This window comes from Neoarius graeffei, chromosome 4, assembly GCF_027579695.1.
Source record: "Neoarius graeffei isolate fNeoGra1 chromosome 4, fNeoGra1.pri, whole genome shotgun sequence".
Classification (NCBI taxonomy): Eukaryota; Metazoa; Chordata; class Actinopteri; order Siluriformes; family Ariidae; genus Neoarius; species Neoarius graeffei.
This window is the reverse complement of record NC_083572.1, coordinates 7,623,622-7,643,614: the sequence shown is the minus strand read 5'-3', so window position 1 is coordinate 7,643,614 and position 19,993 is coordinate 7,623,622. Positions and strand designations below refer to the sequence as shown.

Here is a 19,993-nt window from a genome sequence, read left to right as displayed (position 1 = left end):
TTTAAGCAGTGATCATGATGGCATGATTTTTATCTGATTTTAAATAAATGAGATTGATGATAATGTGAATGTTCACAACTAGTACATACAAACTCTGCAGCTTCTGATTCAGCAGCTGCGTCATACTCCGCAAGAACCTACAATATAAATGGAAATGCAATACACTAAGCTCAAATGACTTTTGGAAAGTATAATTTCTAATTTTTTTCTACATATTCTTGAAGTCAGTCATCAGGGTACTTGCTGCCGTTCCCTAACAACGCATGGCAAAGGGTAAAGTGTAGTGTTGCTACGAGTACTTGCTAAAGCCTCCGGTGGAAGATCCTCGATGTGCTGATAAGACGTACAGTTCTATAGAACACACAAGTGTCACGATAATCACAAAACAGATGCAAATTGTTAAAATACCTAATTTTTAAACAATCATGTGTTGATCTCTTCCGAATAGAATCTATGATAGCCTACCCTCTTTACCCTTTGCCTCTCGTTGCTAGGCGGCAGTTACATGAAAGCCGCAAGCTTTCACAAGCAAATACATGACTGATATCACGCCGACTTTATGATTACATTTATGATTATCATGAATGTGTACTCTATGATGTGTACTCTGTGAGCGCTCTGGAGCGAGTCACTTCCAAGATGGCCGCGCAGACCGCATGGTTACTATTTTTAGCATCATGTCAGAGCACTCTATAGCTCTACGCACCTTTATCTTATGTCGTTTCTCAACACATGTTCTGACAGGAGGACTGTCTTTGGAGGAGTCGCCTTGTCCCAGGCGACTGCTGGATCCGGCATAGCTACTAGTAGACCCCCTCCGGAATACTGTAGGGACTGCTGATGGTAGTAACACACGTTTGTGCTGAACTGCACACCCAAGAGATTCTTTTAAGCTGGGAAGGGTGTCAAAACAATCCAAATCGAAGTGTTCAGAGCACAGGACGGATGTTGGTGAGGGCTCCCACTTGTCACGAGTGCGCCTGACTTGCTTCACCCACTTCGCATGCAGCTCGGGATCTCTGGGAAACTTGAATAAACTTACACCATCCTTGTAGGTTTTGGAGCAAAAGCCGGCAACTCAACGCGAAGGCATAATAACTAATATATATAATGTATAATAATAATACTAATAATGACAAACTGAACACCTGTCGCATCAACAACAAACTGGTAAGTTAGGAGGAAGGTTCTTTCGCTGACGTCATATAGCTCCTCCTCCTCTTTCGTCTCCTGGGTGCTGCAGCCCCGTCAAATTTGCCCAAATAGCTGCGTTTATCATAACTTGTAAAATAGGCGCCTTCGTGAATTAATATATGGATCATCGGGAATTACTTTTTATGTTGTAAAACATCGCCAAAGATGTCAAAAACGTGTCATCAGCACTTTAAACACTGCAGTTACAGTGAGGGGGAAAAACTCCGAGATTAGGCAACCTGATAATCACAATTAATTTTTTTTCATCGACTTGAATCGTGATACAAATTTATCACGATATGTCGTTGCGTGATATCGTTACGTGCCTAATAGTGTACAGGGTTTTTTCTAGAAAAATTTAGTATGAGGGCGCTCACCATGGCGAGGGAGCGAAGCGGGGGGGGGAGATGGTGCCGGTTGTCCCCCCCCCGCCGTGCAAAGCCTTTGAAAAATGCTCCAATGGGACATTCTGAGGCTATCTGAGAGGGAAATTGTAACAAATTGTCTGTCAACATTGAAAAAGAAAGAAGTAATCTTCTTCTGCCCCGGACAGTCTTTGGCTTTCTTCCGTTTCGTGCCGCGGGATGACATCTTTAAATGCCCAAGTGTCAACAAAAACAACTCGCGAACTACTTCTGTCAAAAGCTCCTGCGCCGGTGGGTGAAAGGTCATTCAGTCTCGAGAAATCTCGCTCTACAAGTCAGCTGACCTTGTATGTAACCCATGTCAAATCTCGCGAGAGCAGCCGCGACAAGTAAACAACTAAACAACATGGCGCCTCAGTCTGGAAAACGCCAATTCGGATTGTTTTTGCACCGTCTGGCGGTGTATCTACTATGATTGGAATATTTTTGGAGCAATTATAACGTATTTGATGATCAGACACATTGTCACGTGGTGTTGCTGGGATGTTTTCACGGAGTCGGTAAGGGGGCGCACGCCGAGAGTAAGAGGGCGCAGCGCCCCTGTTCCCCCGTTTAGACGAAAGCCTGGTGTATATCCAGTAAGTTTGTTCAAGAAAAGTTTATTTATCTCTGAAAAAGAGACTTTTTTTATTTCATTTTACAATTTTAAAGTTTAAATACAACATTAACATGACTTAGTTGTTTTTAGTAATTATTAAAAAATGAGTTCAGGAAAGATTGTTAAATAAAAACGTTTATTGTAAGAATTTATCGCAGTGGCGATGTTATGTCGTTATATCGCCTTGTAAAAATGTTTCGTGAGCCATTATCGAAAAAGGACCTTGATACGAGGTTTTTTTTTTAATCCATTTCCATTTGTTTAATTTGCGTAATTAAGCGAACTGCATGCGGTTTTTTTTTTTCACTTTTTCTCCCCCAGTCTGTTTGTCCAGCCTTGCAGATTCTGTATCATGATAAATCATCACGATATGCTTTATTGAGATATTGTGATTCCTTTTTGTCTTCAAAAATAATTACAGACTAACTGGAAGCAGCTGATTTGCCGTTAAGACTTTGTACTCTCCAGAGCAAGAGGAAACTGTGAAGCTTAAAAAAAAAAGTTTCATAATCTCCTTAGAGATGTGGTTTCTTTAAACGGCAGACGTGCTCCATTTTTTAAAGCCTGCTATCTCTGTCTATTTTTAAACATCTCTGTGCAGGTCTACATACGACAAAGTAAGCTCTGTAACATGTCCGTGCATCTCTAATTCTAATATGAAAACGTCTCGTCTTCCAGGGCGAATAAACAAACGGAGCACGGATACAGAAATTTTGGTTCGTTAAAATGGTTACGTAATTAAGATTTATTTTTGTCTTTTTACAAACACACGACAGATTGCACTATCCAGTCGCCCACGTTGCCCCACACACACGCGTGTACATTTACGCTCTCTCCTATTTATCGTCCACTCGTCATCAAAGTGACAGTGTCGCCATGGTTACACTGGCGCAAAATGATCGATGGCTGAAGGCGACCGGTAAAGTGGCGCCCGAGCGTGGGGTTGGATATCGGATTTGTGATTGGTTTTTGGGTTTTGGTTCTCTTTCTGTCACTTGGAGATCAGTCATGAATGAGTGTGTGCGAGAGAGAGAGAGGAGAGGAGAGGCTGGTGTTGGAATAGAAACGCAGCAGTTAGACTTCCTGTTTAGACGAAAGGACAAATGAAGAGTTCAGATGCAAAACCCTCTAAACGCCATCTCCGTGAAAAATGAGTTAAGGATGTTGCGTGAATCCTGGTTACATCTAGTATATGTAAATGAAATATTTTTGTAAAAAACTAAAATAAAAACCACTCCCCGTCTTGTCTAAAAAATCGGTTTAATATCAAACCCCTCAAAACGCCGCTTCGATTTAGCAACAAAAGCCTCTATATTCAACAACCAATCAGAACGTCACTTGGACTCGCACGCTTTAACACTAGTAAACAAAGTCTCATCAAGGAAGCTGCAACTTTATTCAGAGGGAGATTTCGCGAAATGGCAGATAATACCAACATGGATTACGATGGCATGGATGAACCTGTCCTCCAGACAGTGAATGGGCGGAGAAAACGTCGCGTTGTTGAAAATCACGTTCGCTATAAAGCGAAAATGAACCGATATAGTGGCGAAAAGACTGAAAATGGAATAGCCTGCAATCACAACAGGTTGATGTGCGCTGCGGCAAGCTTAACTCAGAACGACCTGGCATACTTTAAAAATCAGCTACCGTATTTTCTGGACTATAGAGCGCACCTGTATATAAGCCGCAGCCGCTCTATTTAAAAATAAAAATAAAAAAAAAAGATATACAAGCCGCACCGGGCTATAAGCCGCAGATATCTATGTTGAAAAATTAGATATTTACTGCATGTACAGAACGATTTTGTACTGTAAATGTACATGTATGTACCTGAACAGATTCTTTCCGAACAGTGCCTTTTAACACGGCAGCAACTTTGCTGATTAAAACGGAACAGAACCAAGAGAAAATAACCGGTATTTATTTACCTTCATTTCTCCTGTGTTTGAAACCACAAGTCACTTTAATCATCTTCGCTGAAACCCATGAAGTCGTCTTCTTCATTTGTTGTGCGTGTTCTATCTGCTAAAGATCTGCTAATTCTTCTTTGCATTGATTTTTCGTCTATCTTATTTTTGATTCTACTTCCGGTTAGAGCGTCCCTAGCGGTGGAAGAAAAATCCACAGAATAGCCGCACCTTTGTATAAGCCGCATGGTTCAAAACCTAGGAAAAAAGTAGCGGCTTATAGTCCAGAAAATACGGTATACACATCTAAAGATAAAGTTGAACAGGACGCTATACTTCTGTCCCACTTGGAGATTATGCCGGTTCAACGGAGGAGGGAACAAGTTGATGATGAAGACAAGAGACGGCAGAGAGACGTGACCAGGGCTCGAAATTAACTTTTTTTTCTTTGTGTCCCCCAGTGGTCCCGAATTCTGTGTTGTATTGTCCCGAATGGAAGCAATAGTGTCCCCATTTTTTTCCTCTCTGAAATAACCAGTGGTTAATATTATCATATGAAGTTACTATTATATTTGTAACTGTGCGATTTTGAACCCTTTATATCATTTTTACAATAAGTCACAAGACACAAGCGACACATGTCCTATACATCATCTACTTCAAAATTACAGTTATTGCATTTTCAGTTTATTAAACTTTGGCGATCTCACTGTATGAATAGATACCCGTTTATTTAAAGGGGCCAACTAGCTCATTCAGAAAATGTTTCAACTCCCTACATCTGCAGTACACTTTAGTTGAAAATAAGACCCCTTTTATGTTCATTTCATCTACTTATACCTTGAATATCTGTTGGCACTTATAAGGCCAACTTATAATTTTCACCATTACCATTATCCATTTTTATGAACTTTCCGTTATCCATTACCGTTATCCATTTTTATAAACTTTCCGTTATTCATTTTATGAACTTTCGCTGCTGAAACGTGGGTTTCATAGTGCCAGGTCTGAGCCTAGTTGTGCTGCTGACTGACTAAACTTTCTGAACTAGAAAGACACCAAGAAAACTCACTTATTCTGTTGAACGGTATCTTGCGTCAATATCATCCACATCATTCCTGTTGTATTTTATAACGTGTCTAACAGTGTTCATTAAGTTCATTCAGTTGCTAGCGTTGCCTGCAGACCAGGCGATGACACTTTGGATCCTGAAGGTCCCGGAGACGTTATGTCTGGGCTTTCAGTTTCTTCCCCGCGGTCGGTCCGCTTCAACCACTTAAGCATTTTTGTTCTGGCAAGAGTCGGCACAGCGTGTGCGGTAGCAATTCCATTCCAAGTCCATATAATGCCGGCACCGGCCAAAGATTCTAGAACAGAATGCGCTGCTCTGTAGCCTACGGATGCAGGTGCATCGAAAGTGTAGCTACTACGTATTTTTCGCTGTTAACGTTTTAAAATTAAAATTGACAAATTAGGTGAATGTCTACGTATGTGTTACGGCTTTGTAAATAATATTAATGTAGAACTTTTTTTCTAGATCTATTTTTTTCCATTGTCCCAGGATTGTCCCAGATATGATAATTTTGTGTCCCGATGACATTTTTTATGGTCCCCGGGACGTCGGGACACCGTTAGTTTCGAGCGCTGGACGTGGGTAGTATATAGCAGGGATGTTAAACGCATGTTCATAGGAAGCCTAGCGGAAGAAAGCGGATGGAAGTGGATGACAGTGGATGACACAACCGGTTACCGGTGATAACTGAGAAGCGGACGCATAGCAGATGAAGGGGATGCATCACGTACGCCTAACGGAAACAAAGGGGATGTTGCGCGGACGTATATCGGATGCAGACCGTTCACTGCGCATGCGGGGGGTATGAATTGCGTCTGCTCCGCGGATATAAAGGGATGCAGCACGCACGCCGTCAGCATAAAGCGGAAAGACGTGCTGGCGACTACATCGATACATCTCTACTACTAGATGATTTTCTCCCCCTTTTTATACAAAATATCGATTGTCCGCTAGGTGTCCTTCTACATACTCTAGACATACTCCAGACATCCTAAATATACGAGATACATCCCAGATATAAACGCTTTGTCCGTTTTGAATACTTTATATACGAGATGCATACGCTTACATCCTTTCTATTTCCGTGCTACTAACGATGAATAGACGTTTCATGTACCTTATCTTTCCTCCCTCTTTCCGTTTTCAGCTGCAGCGGATGTGAGTTGCGAGGATGCCCGGAGGATGCAGAGAGGATACAGCAGACGTTTAACGGATGATAACGGACATAGAACGTTTGTTGCTCGTATATGTCGCGGATTTACATCGTACACGGCGGAAAGTTCATCCGTTCTAAAAGTTTTGTGCAGCTCAAAACTTTTTGCGCGGATGAAATCACAGTGGACGGATGCTCGATGGATAGAGCGTATGAAGCACGTATGCAATGAGTACACAACGGATACATAGCGTTTTCCAACGGATGGCAAAGATTTTTTTACGTTTTACATCCTCTTTGCATCCGTAAGTGCAGTGGGACTGGGCCTTTAGCTGTGAGTGAGCCAACCACACCACCATCACCATCACAACCACCCCATATGTGTGGTATCATAATTTTCAATATTTTCAATTGTATCTTTGGTGGTTTTGTAACACTTACCTATGTCTGTAAGGAAAAAATGGATTTAGAGGTTTTTGCACACAAACCACATAGCTGGTTTTGACGCTAAATAAAAAAATAATTGCTAAAAAATAGTAATTTGGCTGAAGTAACATTTGTGAGATTAACATATATATTTTTCACTAACTAATAACCTTGTGATTTCAAATAAAACTAGCTTTCTATACTTAAATATGAAGGCCTGATAAAAAAATGGCCTTTTTCTCAAAAAATGGTCAAATGGATTTAGGGAGTTTTGCATCTGAACTCTTCAAATATAAAAGCTCAGTTTATTTGCCATGGATAGAGATCAGGACTGCAAATCTCTCACCAGAGCGCTTCTGGAAATCCTGTTAAGAAGGTAGCTGCTACACATCACTTCCTGTCGTCGTCATGTTAATTACGCTCAGGTGTTAATCTTTCCTCCTCGTTCTCTCTGCAGTCTCCCGATAAGCAGAGAGCGTTAGAGGAGACGAAAAGCTACACTACTCAGTCCCTGGCCAGCGTCGCCTACCTGATCAACACGCTCGCCAACAATGTGCTGCAGATGCTCGACATCCAGGCGTCTCAGCTACGCCGCATGGAGTCCTCCATCAACCACATCTCGCAGGTACACGCACAAGCACTGAGCCGTGCCGCGCTTGATTTTGAAGTCATTTATTCGTCTGAGCATTCCCGCAAGATTTAGACCCCGTCCACACGTAGCCGGGTATCTGCTAAATCGAAGATATTTTTCTACGTTTTGGCCTGTCATCCACATGAAAACACATCAAAAACGAATATTTAAAAAAACTCCGGGCAAAGTGAAGATTTTTGAAAACTCCGTGTATGCCTTTTCGTGTAGACAGAGATAATCGGAGTTTTGCGTTTTAGAACGTCGCAACCTGCGCCAAAAAAATGACAACAAATCTGCCCTGATGTCAAACGTGCGACCTTTGTTTACTGCAGAAGCCAGATTAAGCGGCGATCCACGCGGTACCGAACCGACCCATTTCAGAGCCGACTCCCGACAGGGCACGCACATATTCCCCGACTGTTGACGAATGCAGTCGCGATTGAAGCCACACGTGACAACGTAATAGCTTTGTGATTGGCTATTGGATATAGTTACTGTTAAATCCAACACTTGAAGATGCTACAGGCTGAATTACAAATGACACAACATGGAATATGTAGCACACAATCTAGGCTGCATGAGCTATTATTTCCAACCTTAAATAGTGCACTTATATAGGGGAGTTAAAGCGATTTGGAATTCAGCCACACAACTTGAGCAGAGTGGCTTTCCAGCCCACTGTGTCTATGGATAAAGCTTCAGTCTATGGAATTACAGTATATACCTGCATTAGGTGCTACCAACACGTATTTCTTGCGCTAGAAATTGTGTTTAATGATGTCACGCGTTATATGCGAAAGATATGATTGGCTATTGCTAGCGACTCTCGCCGATCAGCCTGGCTCCCGATTAGTTTTTCGAATCGGCTGTGAGATGAGTCGGTACCATCGAAAACTAGTCTTTACGCCTGACTCGCGACTTCAGTTGGCTCGGTACGCTGAAAATCGGCGTAGTGTGCGGCTAGCTTAAGAGTAATGGATCGGAGTAGTGCCTTGAAAGCGTTAATTATTGTGCAGGTGCTATTTACATGTTTAATTTTAGAAGCCCAACTACTGCTCCAAGAGCACAGGCGATGTGATTAGGGGGGAGGATTTGGGGAAATAATGCCATCTACAGGTTTGGAATGCTTATGAATGTGATTGAAAACGCAGATGTTCGGTTATGTGTGGAAGGGATTTTTTTCGAAGACGAGGTGGTGTGGATAAAACATTTTTATAAACGGAGGGGGGGAAAATGTTCAGTTTTAAAAATACCCGGCTACGTGTGTACATGGCATTAGTTTGTGTGAATTTACCTGCCTCGTGAGCTTTAATTACGTGGCTTCAGATCGTATATTTTTATCCACCATTTATATTTCTTCCATAAATTAAAACAAGGCTGTGTGACTCAAAGAACACAACAGTAAAGGCACCCTATAAAGGCACTAAGAAGCAGTGTAGTGTGTGTAAACGGTAGCTGGCGTGCCAGAGGATTTAGACCAGTGGCGAGGAGCTGAAAATAAAGGGCATACCCCTCCAGGCGGTAGAACAAAGCGGAACCTGTTTTATTTGAAGGGTATGGGTGTCTACTTCAAAATAAACATGGTTGTACAAAATTAATATTGTAACAGGGTCAGTCCATGAAATGGGGTTACCAAAATGTGACATAGAGGGAGTCACTTAAAACAATTTACAACTGAAAACAACTTTTATTTCCATGAAGCATTGACCATATAAGAAAATATATCATACCGTATTTTTCGGACTATAAGTCGCACTTTTTTTCATGGTTCGGCTAGCCATGCGACTTATACTCCGGTGCGACGTATATGTTTTTTTTTTTTCCACCGTGGAATAATTGGAGCTGATGCTGAGTCTGACGACAGCCACGCAGAAGAAGAGGAAACGGCGCTTCGTCTGCCGCTGGAGTTGGCAGAGTTGTTCAGAAGCGACACCGAGGATGAGGAATTCAATGGATTTGCTGATTTGGAGTGAAATCGCCAGCTTGATAAACTTGATTGACCTGTGTTTTATTATTAATGATAGGCCTATAGTTATTTAAATAAGTTATGTAATGATTTTAGGCAGTGCTTAATTTGTGAAGTGTGAGGTCCCGGAACGCAGGAGGTGGGTGGGTCTGGCGACTCAAAAAAAAAAAAGGTGGGGGGTGGTTTACTATAACTTTACGCACACGCGCTTATTGTGTGTGTAAAAAAAAAAAAATAATAGACATTATGATCTTAGAAAACGCTTTAGTGACGAACAGTTACAGACAGTAATATGTCGTGATATGTTATAAAATATTATTTTTATTAGGCTATATATTAAATTTATCTTCTAAAATAACAGACTACTCATATCACAACTGGTTTATTTCACCATTGGAGATCAGATCACACAAGACATGAGTTAAATTACTCTTTTTAAGGATTTAAGTAGGGTATTTAAAAGCGGTTGTTGTTTTTTTTTTCACTAGACGGTTGTCTTTGGAGATGATATACCTATAGCCTACTTGACCTCTGATTTAATGAAATAAAATTCGACAAAAATGAAGAATGACACTCCTCGATGATGACTACAGCTTTAATAACACAGATGAAAGAGCCATGGGGTGATAATAAGCCCTACCGGTAAAAATAATCTAAAAGCAAACTGATTAATGCATCAGTAATAGGCTACTAATATTAGTTATAATAATAATATAGGCTATTAGTAATAACGATAGTGATAGTATTAAAGATAGTAGTAGATATTTAAAATAATCAGACTAGGCTACTTACAGGGCAAAGGGCGCGTTATCACTGCTCAGCTGTTCGTTTATTAAATAAACAATGCAGTCGCGCAGTAACCACGCGCCGCTTATCAGATACAATCACAGATTCTATGGATAGAATAACCCTTCAAAAAAGTGCGACTTATAGTCCGGTGCGACGTATATATGTTTTTTTCGTCTTCATAATGCATTTTTTGGCTGATGCGACTTAAACTCCGGAGCGACGTATAGTCCGGAAAATACGGTAGTTGTTAAGAGAACTCCTGCTCTACAATGTATGATAAAATCCATAAATATTTACCCGGTTGCTAATGTAACAAGGACACGAACAAGCTTTTAAAATAAAGGAAAAATATTGATAAAATCAATTTTTTGCTTTTATTTGCTTACTTTAAACATTAACACTGAATAAGAATTCATTAGAAATATTAGTTCAACATCATAAACACTGAAAATATGAAATGCCAGTATTTCACAAACTTCATAAAATCTCTAAGATTTGAACAATAACAACAGTCATTAACAGGAAACAGTTTCATCCTATATGGGGTAAATGAGATTATTGAATTCATTACTTTACTTAGTCACACTTATATCTGCACTTCTCTAGAGCACGCGTTGTGGCGCGTGAGATCCCGCGAGAAGTTCTCTCGCGTCAGTTCAGCTGACCTAGATTGAGTAAATCGGTCTCGCAGGTTGTGAACGAACCAGGAAGTGAGTGGACGCTAAGTTAGGATGTGAGAAAAAACATCGATAATTTCTTTTATTGCCGTTTGTTTAAATTTCTTTCTACCTACATCGTTTTATAGTATATTCTTCTTTATATTAAAAACATCAATCATGATTTCAACTCGTTTTATCATTTTTTTTATTAGCCTGGTTTCTAACGTAGCACGGTAGGACATCACAATGTTACGTTCACAACCTATTTTTAGTGGATGAATTCAAAGCTAAATAGTTTATAGAACCTTCTTAACTTTATTATGTGAGTGTAAAACTAAATTGCAAGTACCATGAAACTAATTTTATTGAAATTCTCAGAAAGTAATGAAGGTTTATTTAAGCTCAAAGTCAGCAAATATTCCATGTCACAAAAAACGTGTCATCCGTGTCCAGTCACAGGGGAAGAAAATGTTTCACATTTCTTTATTTCAAAAGAAAACTTCATTTTATTTATTTATTTTATTTCTTCAAACAATATTTATGGATAATCTGCTAAATATTTCTTTAAATCATGGAAATTAAAGATGAAATGATTATGTAAACCCGGACCAATGAAAAGTAACATCATTTCATGGACTGACCCAACAACATATGGATTAACCCCTTATTTGCCGGACCATCTGCAAAATTCTGTATCGCTATACCAGAGGCATTTCCTCTGCAATGAATGCACATATTGATGTGTGGGCATCAATATACTGCATCATTTAGGTCCATGATATGCTAATGCAACCTTTCTGGGCGTTTAATTTGATTTTCATCAATTTATGGGTGTATTAACCCCTTAGAATCCAAATATTTTTGAGTTTTTTTTTTTCAGGTTGTTCGTTGAATATTTCAATTATAAATGATTAATTGTCAGGAAAATAAGGGAAAACTTGTATCATTCTATAGTTTTAGATGTCTTTTATTCAAAAATACCAGTTTGAATTGTTCAGAATGGGTACAACGCTGCCAATTAACCCTTTGTTTGCGACTGCGCATAAACCCGGATTTAACGTTGAAATCACAATTTGAGAAAATGAAGCCGATATTTTCTCTCTGGATGAGCTGTACATTACTAAGGAGAGAAATCATTATTTCAAAGATGCAAATGTAGTCTGAGACATGTTTTCAAGCAATTTAACCCCTTCCTAGCTAATACAGGTTGATCGGGTCATTGGTCATACAAAACATTGCCGACATCTTTGATCGTGAAATTAGGTTTGCTAGCATAAGATATATTTTTGAAAAGCACTATCTTACTAAACATCTGCTTCCTCTTCTATAAAAACCTGTTGATGTTTTTGTATTGAAACAATACACATATTATTTGGATGGTGTGTACAACAACACGAAAACGAATAGAATATATTTTGTTCATTTTGTGCAGATCTGGGGATTCTTTTGTGCTGTTAACCCTGAACAGTTACTAGTAAACTAGACCGGACAATTCTCCGGGGGAAATTGTGAGAGGATGCAGTGCGCGAAGCAATTCGGTCACGCATGTTTGCTGGCCGTGAATGTGTGACCTGCTATGAAGCTACAATGCCATGATTTATGTGTGTGCTTGAGACAGCAGCCCCCCCCCCCCCCCCCCCCCCGCGCGCGCGCGCGCTCACTCACTGGCCCCAGTCGGCATGGCGACGGGCCTGAGCAGGAGCGTTAAGACACAAGATTTTGTCAGTTTTCTGCTGTTTTTTGCTCAGGAGCAGGCCTCGAACAACGACAAATAACTCGAAAACGAAAGCAGCTATTCACAAAATTCTTTCACAGTGAGCGCTAGAAGGGTCTCCTGAATACACTGATGTAATTTTTTGTCTGTAGTGTTAAAAATGAGGACACTAGAGCGAGTTAAAAATGAGTGACTTTTCTGTCACGTTTATAATGGGTGTCAATGAGGCCTCTCGGCTGCACTCTCCTCAGTTTGAGGCTTCTCATTCAAAAACTGTAAATCCTATCGTTTAGGTAGACACATTGTGTGAATCAGGACAAGTTTTACTACTACTTTTGAGAAATGTATGTCTGTAGAGTGAAATTTGTGGCTGAAACCACAGTTTAAGCGAGAAAGTTTGAGCTATTTTTTTCAAGCTCTCTACACTCTAACTAAACGAGCTCCACTGGTGTGTAACGCAATAGACACCCATTCAAAAGCCGGATTTTCTCCCGGAACCCACATGGCGTTTGAGCCGGGACTGATCCAAAAGTGTAGAACCTATCAGAAAAGTTGAATGCCAGATCCACAGAGGAGAAGTTTTCCTACGTTTTAGAGTTTGAATCACGTCTCTAGGTGAAAGCATGCCAGAGCAGCGGATGTTTGAAAAAGTGCTTTTTTTTTCAATTAATTCCATAGAAATGAATGGGGTTTTTTTTGGGCGATTTTTTTTTTTTTTTTTTTTAACAGAAAAAATCATATTCTGTAGAGAAAAGTAATAGCATAGCGAGTCCGATTGAGCCGCACGTTTTGATATATTGTTTGTCTGTGTGCGACGTACGGTTATTGAGTTATTCGAAATCGAAATTTGCGTAGGAATAATAAATATAAGAAGAAGAAGAAACACGTAGAAGAACAATAGTTGCTGTGCAGCAGCACTGCATCCTAATAATAGGCCTTCATTTCGATCAAACATGACTTTCAATAATTATAACCCTTTTTATTCTCAGGTTGAAATCTAGTTCACTCATTATGTCAAGGGGTGGTCAAGTAGAGATTCATGTAGAAAATGCCATGCTGTATGTCATTCACATCTCTGCCAATGTCTCCTGATCATGGGGGACATTCGGACAGGAAACACACTCACAAATGTCAATGCAGAAGAGCCCTGCCGACACACAAACACACTTGGTACCTTCTGAGCAGTTACCATCATATTCTAAAACAGCATAGGCCTACTGATCTACTCAGAGGAATTTAGTTAATACCTCAAAGCTCAAATGCACTCTATCAGTTACAGAATCGATAACATTTTCACCTGGGATGGTGGCCAGACTGAGGTTTGGTGGCCACAGCAATTACATAATCCAGCGTTGGCTGCCCATAGAAACACAGAGTTCCATTCATTGTACATGAAGCCATGTGCTGCTTAGGACTGTGCAGCATGCAGTAATTAAGATGGCCATAGGCCTTCCTCCCACAACTCTTACCTTAGTTGGAATGAGAATTTGGTTCAAATTACAGAAAACTTTGGCATACAGAATTTTGCAGATGGTCCGGCAAATAAGGGGTTAATCCATATGTTGTTACAATATTAATTTTGTACAACCATGTTTTTCATGAAGTAGACACCCATACCCTTCAAATAAAACAGGTCCCGCTTTGTTCTACCGCCTGGAGGGGTACCACCTCTTTTTAGAGGGCTTTTCAAGGGTTGGCCGCTGCACTAATTTAGTTTGGTTTGGCTATGAAACCATTTAAAGAAAAGCTTGACAAATGAGGTGCAGTGGTTGTTTTTTTTTTTTTTTTTTTTTTTTTGCTTGCTCTGTCTAGACAGTGGACATCCACAAAGAGAAGGTGGCCAGGCGTGAGATCGGAATCCTCACTACTAATAAGAATACCTCTCGCACACACAAGATCATCGCTCCGGCCAATCCCGAGAGGCCTGTGCGCTACATCCGCAAGCCCATCGACTACAGCCTGCTGGATGACGTAGGACACGGCGTGAAGGTACACCGGAGCGAAATGTTAACTTGTAATCGCAATAACGTTTTCTTTCAACCTTTCCTAACCTCGCGGTGTGTTTATCTAATCCTCTGCACTCTTAACACTCTGTGTCTTTTCTCTCTGTTGCTTCGTAACAATGTAGTGGTTGTTAAGGTTCAAGGTAAGGCGCCATTCAGCTATCTCTTACTGTGTGTGTGTTGTAGATTTATAAGTAAGGACGGTCTAAGCCACACCTTGATGTTTGAATTTTACAGGTTAACGCCCAGAACATGAAGGCGGGCACGACTCCACGCACCGGTGCCCCGACCCAGAAACCACCCAGCCCTCCAGGCCCAGGCAAGGGCACCATCGGGTATGTGTGTGTGTGTGTGTTTTGGTTTATTAGATTGCAATAATTTTCTCTCCTGAAGTCTGATTTCTTGCTTCACTTGAGATAAGCAGACCTGTTTACTCCTACGATTTGTCCGTAGTTCCTACGATTTTTCAAAACAAAATACGGACTACGAATTCTTGTCCAAAAACTATGATTTATGGCTGAAATGTTGCCAAATGTTTCATCAGGCTTTTGTCTAAACGGGGGAACAGGGGCGCTGCGCCCTCTTACTCTCGGCGTGCGCCCCCTTACCGACTCCGTGAAAACATCCCAGCAACACTACGTGACAATGTGTCTGATCATCAAATACGTTATAATTTCTCCAAAAATATTCCAATCATAGTAGATACACCGCCAGACGGTGCAAAAACAATCCGAATTGGCGTTTTCCAGACTGAGGCGCCATGTTGTTTAGTTGTTTACTTGTCGCGGCTGCTCTCGCGAGATTTGACATGGGTTGCATACAAGGTCAGCTGACTTGTAGAGCGAGATTTCTCGAGACTGAATGACCTTTCACCCACCGGCGCGGGAGCTTTTGATAGAAGTAGTTCGCGAGTTGTTTTTGTTGACACTTGGGCAGTTAAAGATGTCATCCCGCGGCACGAAACGGAAGAAAGCCAAAGACTGTCCTTCTTTCTTTTTCAATGTTGACAGACAATTTGTTACAATTTCCCTCTCAGATAGCCTCAGAATGTCCCATTGGAGCATTTTTCAAAGGCTTTGCACGGCGGGGGGACAACCGACACCCCCCCCCCGCTTCGCTCCCTTGCCATGGTGAGCACCCTCATACTAAATTTTTCTAGAAAAAACCCTGTTCATGACTTACTTTTGTAATCATATTTATTGTGGGAATCGAACATCGATCGTATAGTCATGGGCGCGGCCATGTTTAATCACGTTTAAGCCACGTTTACCGTACGTTGCATTGTGGGAAGGTTCCATTGTTTCAACTTTGGTTTCTGAGCACACAATCATGGCGGCCGCGAAGCGAAAGGCCGATGGCATTATTGATAGTCCTGCAAAGAAATACCAGAAGTCGTCGCAAAAATATAAAGACTCCTATCACGATCTGTGGCCATGCCTTATGGTCTCGGAAATATTTTTTCTTATTGTAGCATCCTAAATAAGTATTACTGCTAGTCTTGTGGTTATTTCAGAGATACTGAAATAATGAAATGCATGAGGAGTCAACAAGTAGACCTTAGAGTCTAGGCTTGGTAATATGAGGATTATGGAGCAGATCTAGAATCTTACATGGGTTTGCTTTTTGGTCCTCACAGGTGCTTAACTTGACAGAAAAAATAAGACCAGTGCTAGATTTTAATTTTTAAAATTTTGTTCATGTAATCTATCACTTACTTTCAACTTGAATGAGTACTATTATCTAATGGAGCACTTGCATGTGACGTCACAGCCGATCCAGATTGTGACAGACGCCATCGTGTCGGTCAAACGCCATATTCCGCCTTCTGCTTCTACTTCTGGTTCTACTTCTGCTTTTACTTCTACCTTTTCTTCTGGAAAACCCTACTATATACAATTCTACTACAACGGCTGCGGCTACAAGCTCTCCCTACCTGTGCACGTTTTTTATGTTTTTCGTGTGTATTTTTGCGTGTTGTTCGTCTGTACCGGACTTCAATATCCACTACAACCGTATGGACTTACTGGACATTGGTTTCCAGCAGAAAATGACGGTTTGTAGCGATTTCCATCGCATGCACAACATTCCGGACGAGAAAAAAAAAAAAAACATTCCGGACGAGATGGCGAGACCAGCGGGGTCTCCGTGGATTGTTATCGGAAGCAAAGCGAAGGAGGCGGCGCCGGGAGCGGAAGCAAAAGCGAGGCTACAGGCAGAGCCGGCCTGTTGACTAAGCTCAGAAAACAGCCACTCAAACCTCCACTGCTAAGCCTCTACCTCTCCAACGCCAGATCCATGTAAACAAGACGGACGATTTGGAATTACAGCTGGAATTACCTTATTCTATTCTATAATCGGCTGGTCAGTGCTATACTCAATACTTAAGTGACTTACCCATTCAATGAGGATTCTTGTTTACAAGATGCCACATCTGAGTCGCTGACAAATCCTGAATTTCTGTAGAGATAACTGTCCAGAGATTTATAAGCACGCAGTGCTTCACCACTGAACAGCGAGGGAAAGTTAATGAGGTAATTATACACGTCCGGGTATTCCGCTGGCAGTTCAAAATCCGGTCGTGAAAACTCCGTCCGGAAAGCCATAAGGGTCACTAATCTGTAGATCGTTTATTTTAGACATATATCTAGTTATCTGTTCATTAGAAAAATGAGCCGTGTAGTCCGTCGGTTGAAATTGATCCATTCTGTACACAAGTGCAGCAGTATTCAGCGGTGTTTTTGACCGACAAGATGGCAGTTGTGTACTTTCCGGTCACGTGACTGCAAGATCTCTATAGGCTGCTTTCTACTTTTTGTCTTCGATACAATACATTGATTGGACCCCAGTAAAATTCCTACTGACAGCTTACCAAAACTACTGACAAGATACTGCAAGACTACTGACAGGGCAAATTTGGGGTAAACAGGTCTGGATAAGTCACTCATTAGAATTGTGCTCATTAGGATATTAGGCCACACCCATTCTGACAAGAAAGGAGCTGGTGTTTTGTTTAAGTGATAACCAGCTGAATGTCATGATGCATCGTTTCTTCACACGTTACCAGGTGTCATGAAGCCAAAATGTGTTCTTTTTTTTGCCCCCCCCTCTTTTCCCCAGAGGCCCACTTTGCAAATGAATCAATTAAAATCATAAAACATCATTTCTCGTCCATGATCTCTGTCTACGTTCGGCATTTTGATTATTTTACAGTACGTTCCCCGGACGTTATGCTTCAGTCCTGGAAATTCTCACTCGCAGAGCTTTTATTAATATGTCTCTTATTCTCTCTTTTTTTGTGGACTCGGGGCCTTGTTTTCTCTCCTCTTCCTTCTAAACGCTTTTCTTCCCCGACAGGCCGCGTCGGGAAATAGCCCCGAAAGTGTCCCGTTGTCATCCAGAATGTCGTGTATTTTATGTGCTTGTGTACTTGATGCTGATGTTTTGTTCCTGTTGCCCCCTTGTTACTGTGTGATCCTCTCCTCATCCCCCACTCCTTCACACTGTCACTATGGTAACGCAGCTGTCAGTCACAGTTCTAAATGATCACATTTCATTAAGGGGGGGTCGTTATTACTGCCATCAAGAGTTGTTAAACTGTGACCCCGCCCCCCCCGGCAGGCGCCACTCCCCCTACAGGACGCTTGAACCCGTGCGTCCCCCCGTTGTTCCTAACGACTATGTGCCGAGCCCGACCCGCAGCACAGCTCCGCCCCTCCAGAGCCCGGCACGCACCGCCTCCGTTAATCAGAGGACCCGCACGTACAGGTATAGACACACACACACCAACAATAATGACAACACACACTTGGCACTCGTACAGGTGATATTCTATCTGAGCAAACGTTTTCCCTTACTTATCCATCCCCCCATCTCTCTCTCTCTCTGTCTGTCTGTCTTTGCAGCTCTGTATGTTGTTAACTGTCTGTCTTTTTGTCTTTCATCTCTGTCGGTGCATCTGAGTGAAAATCACTAACGAGCCACTCGATAACTTTCTCTTTCCTTCTTCAGCTTTTTCATCCTCCGATCTTTCAATAGCCATGACATCCTTTTAAGGTCTTTTTTTTTTCTCTCTTTCTCTCTCCTTCTGTTTCTCTTTCAGCATCTTTTCCTCTCTTACTCCCAGACTCCTAAAGGGATCAACGTGAAAGGAAGAGCGAGATGATATTTCACACAGCTCCCAGCAGCATGTTACTATACACTCTCATTGGAAAAGGGATAAATGTAGAATAAAACGCAGACACTCGGATTTCCGGGCCGTTTCCGGGTCCACGGTGTTATTTTAAACCCTTTTAAAAACGGACTCTTTCTTTTCTGTGGCTTCACCTTTACAAAGCTAATTGATCCTGGACTCAATAGCGTTTATAGCTGGCGTCTTACCAGAGGTCACCTTCCCAAAAAGTAGACACTGAATGTATGTTTGTTTTATCCAAGTGCTAACCTGATTTTTATTTTGTTCTGTTTATTCCTTCTCCCCACCCCAAGGTGTATTGGATTTGTATTTGGGTGGACATTTCAAAATCTCGTTCGTTTGTGTTTCCTCTCTCCGATTTCAGCAGTGGCAGTAGCGGAGGAAGTCACCCGAGCAGTCGCAGCAGCAGCAGAGAGAACAGCGGAAGTGGAAGTGTGGGCGTGCCTATTGCCGTGCCGACGCCGGCCCCTCCCGCTGCTTTCCCAGGTAAGCGCTCCATCATCTTCCTGTTTGGGTCAGCACGAAAAAGCACCATTAGAGGTGTGTGTGACGGCGGTGTATTCCCGCTTCATGTCCAGTGTTCCCAGGACAGACTCCAGATCCGCTCTGGTGACCTTGATCATGATGAATGAATGGAAAAATTATAACAGGGCTGTGAAAAATCCGCGAATTTGGCCGCCAAAAATATAATTTTAGTAAATCATCTAATTTTGCAATAACAAACTGGGGGTAGGGGTTGTTGTCTACCGACCGCTAGTAGTCTCGTACAGCGAGTGTCACCGAGCCGGCGAGTCTAGGAAAGAGCCTACCGCAAATTTGTTCTTTCTGTAACGACATTGTAATTTTTTTGGTATCTTTTTTTCTTTTGCGACAATGACAGACCAGTTTACGGCATTTGTGCCATGCTTACAAACCATGGCGCGAATCTTGTGTTCTTTTCGTTTTACCATTGCGCTCTTTAAACACGCTTTCGATATCGGCGGTTTTGAAAAGGAGAATTTCGCGGTATGTCCGCGTCACGGAGGGACATCGTTCAGAGGGAGGACGGTGAGACCGACGATGTCAAAAACATTGACAAGGAAAACGGCATCAAAAATCCATGGAATTGGCGATGGCTGGAGTTTAAAGCCGGTAGTGAATATCTCCATGAGCACATACGGAAGATAAAAGAACCGGGGAAAGCTTACTGCATCTTGTGCCATCAGGATGTGAAGTACGGTTCTGGTGGAAGAACACGTTTGGTTGACCATGTGAAAGGAAAAAA

At 41.6% G+C, this 19,993-nt stretch overlaps 1 protein-coding gene across 5 annotated transcripts in view; it reads left to right on the top strand.

Moving 5' to 3' along the window:
* abi2b (abl-interactor 2b) overlaps positions 1-19,993 on the top strand; it is a 50,651-nt gene that overhangs the window by 12,835 nt on the left and 17,823 nt on the right. For 2 of the 5 annotated variants that reach the window (XM_060918746.1, XM_060918745.1), the window contains exons 2-6: positions 7,236-7,403; positions 14,350-14,526; positions 14,778-14,875; positions 18,159-18,305; positions 19,094-19,215. In XM_060918746.1, coding sequence (XP_060774729.1) covers positions 7,236-7,403; positions 14,350-14,526; positions 14,778-14,875; positions 18,159-18,305; positions 19,094-19,215 — 712 coding nt within the window. Of the gene's footprint in view, positions 1-7,235; positions 7,404-14,349; positions 14,527-14,665; positions 14,684-14,777; positions 14,876-18,158; positions 18,306-19,093; positions 19,216-19,993 lie in introns of all 5 variants that reach the window. The other 3 variants (XM_060918748.1, XM_060918747.1, XM_060918749.1) reach the window with 2 other exon arrangements.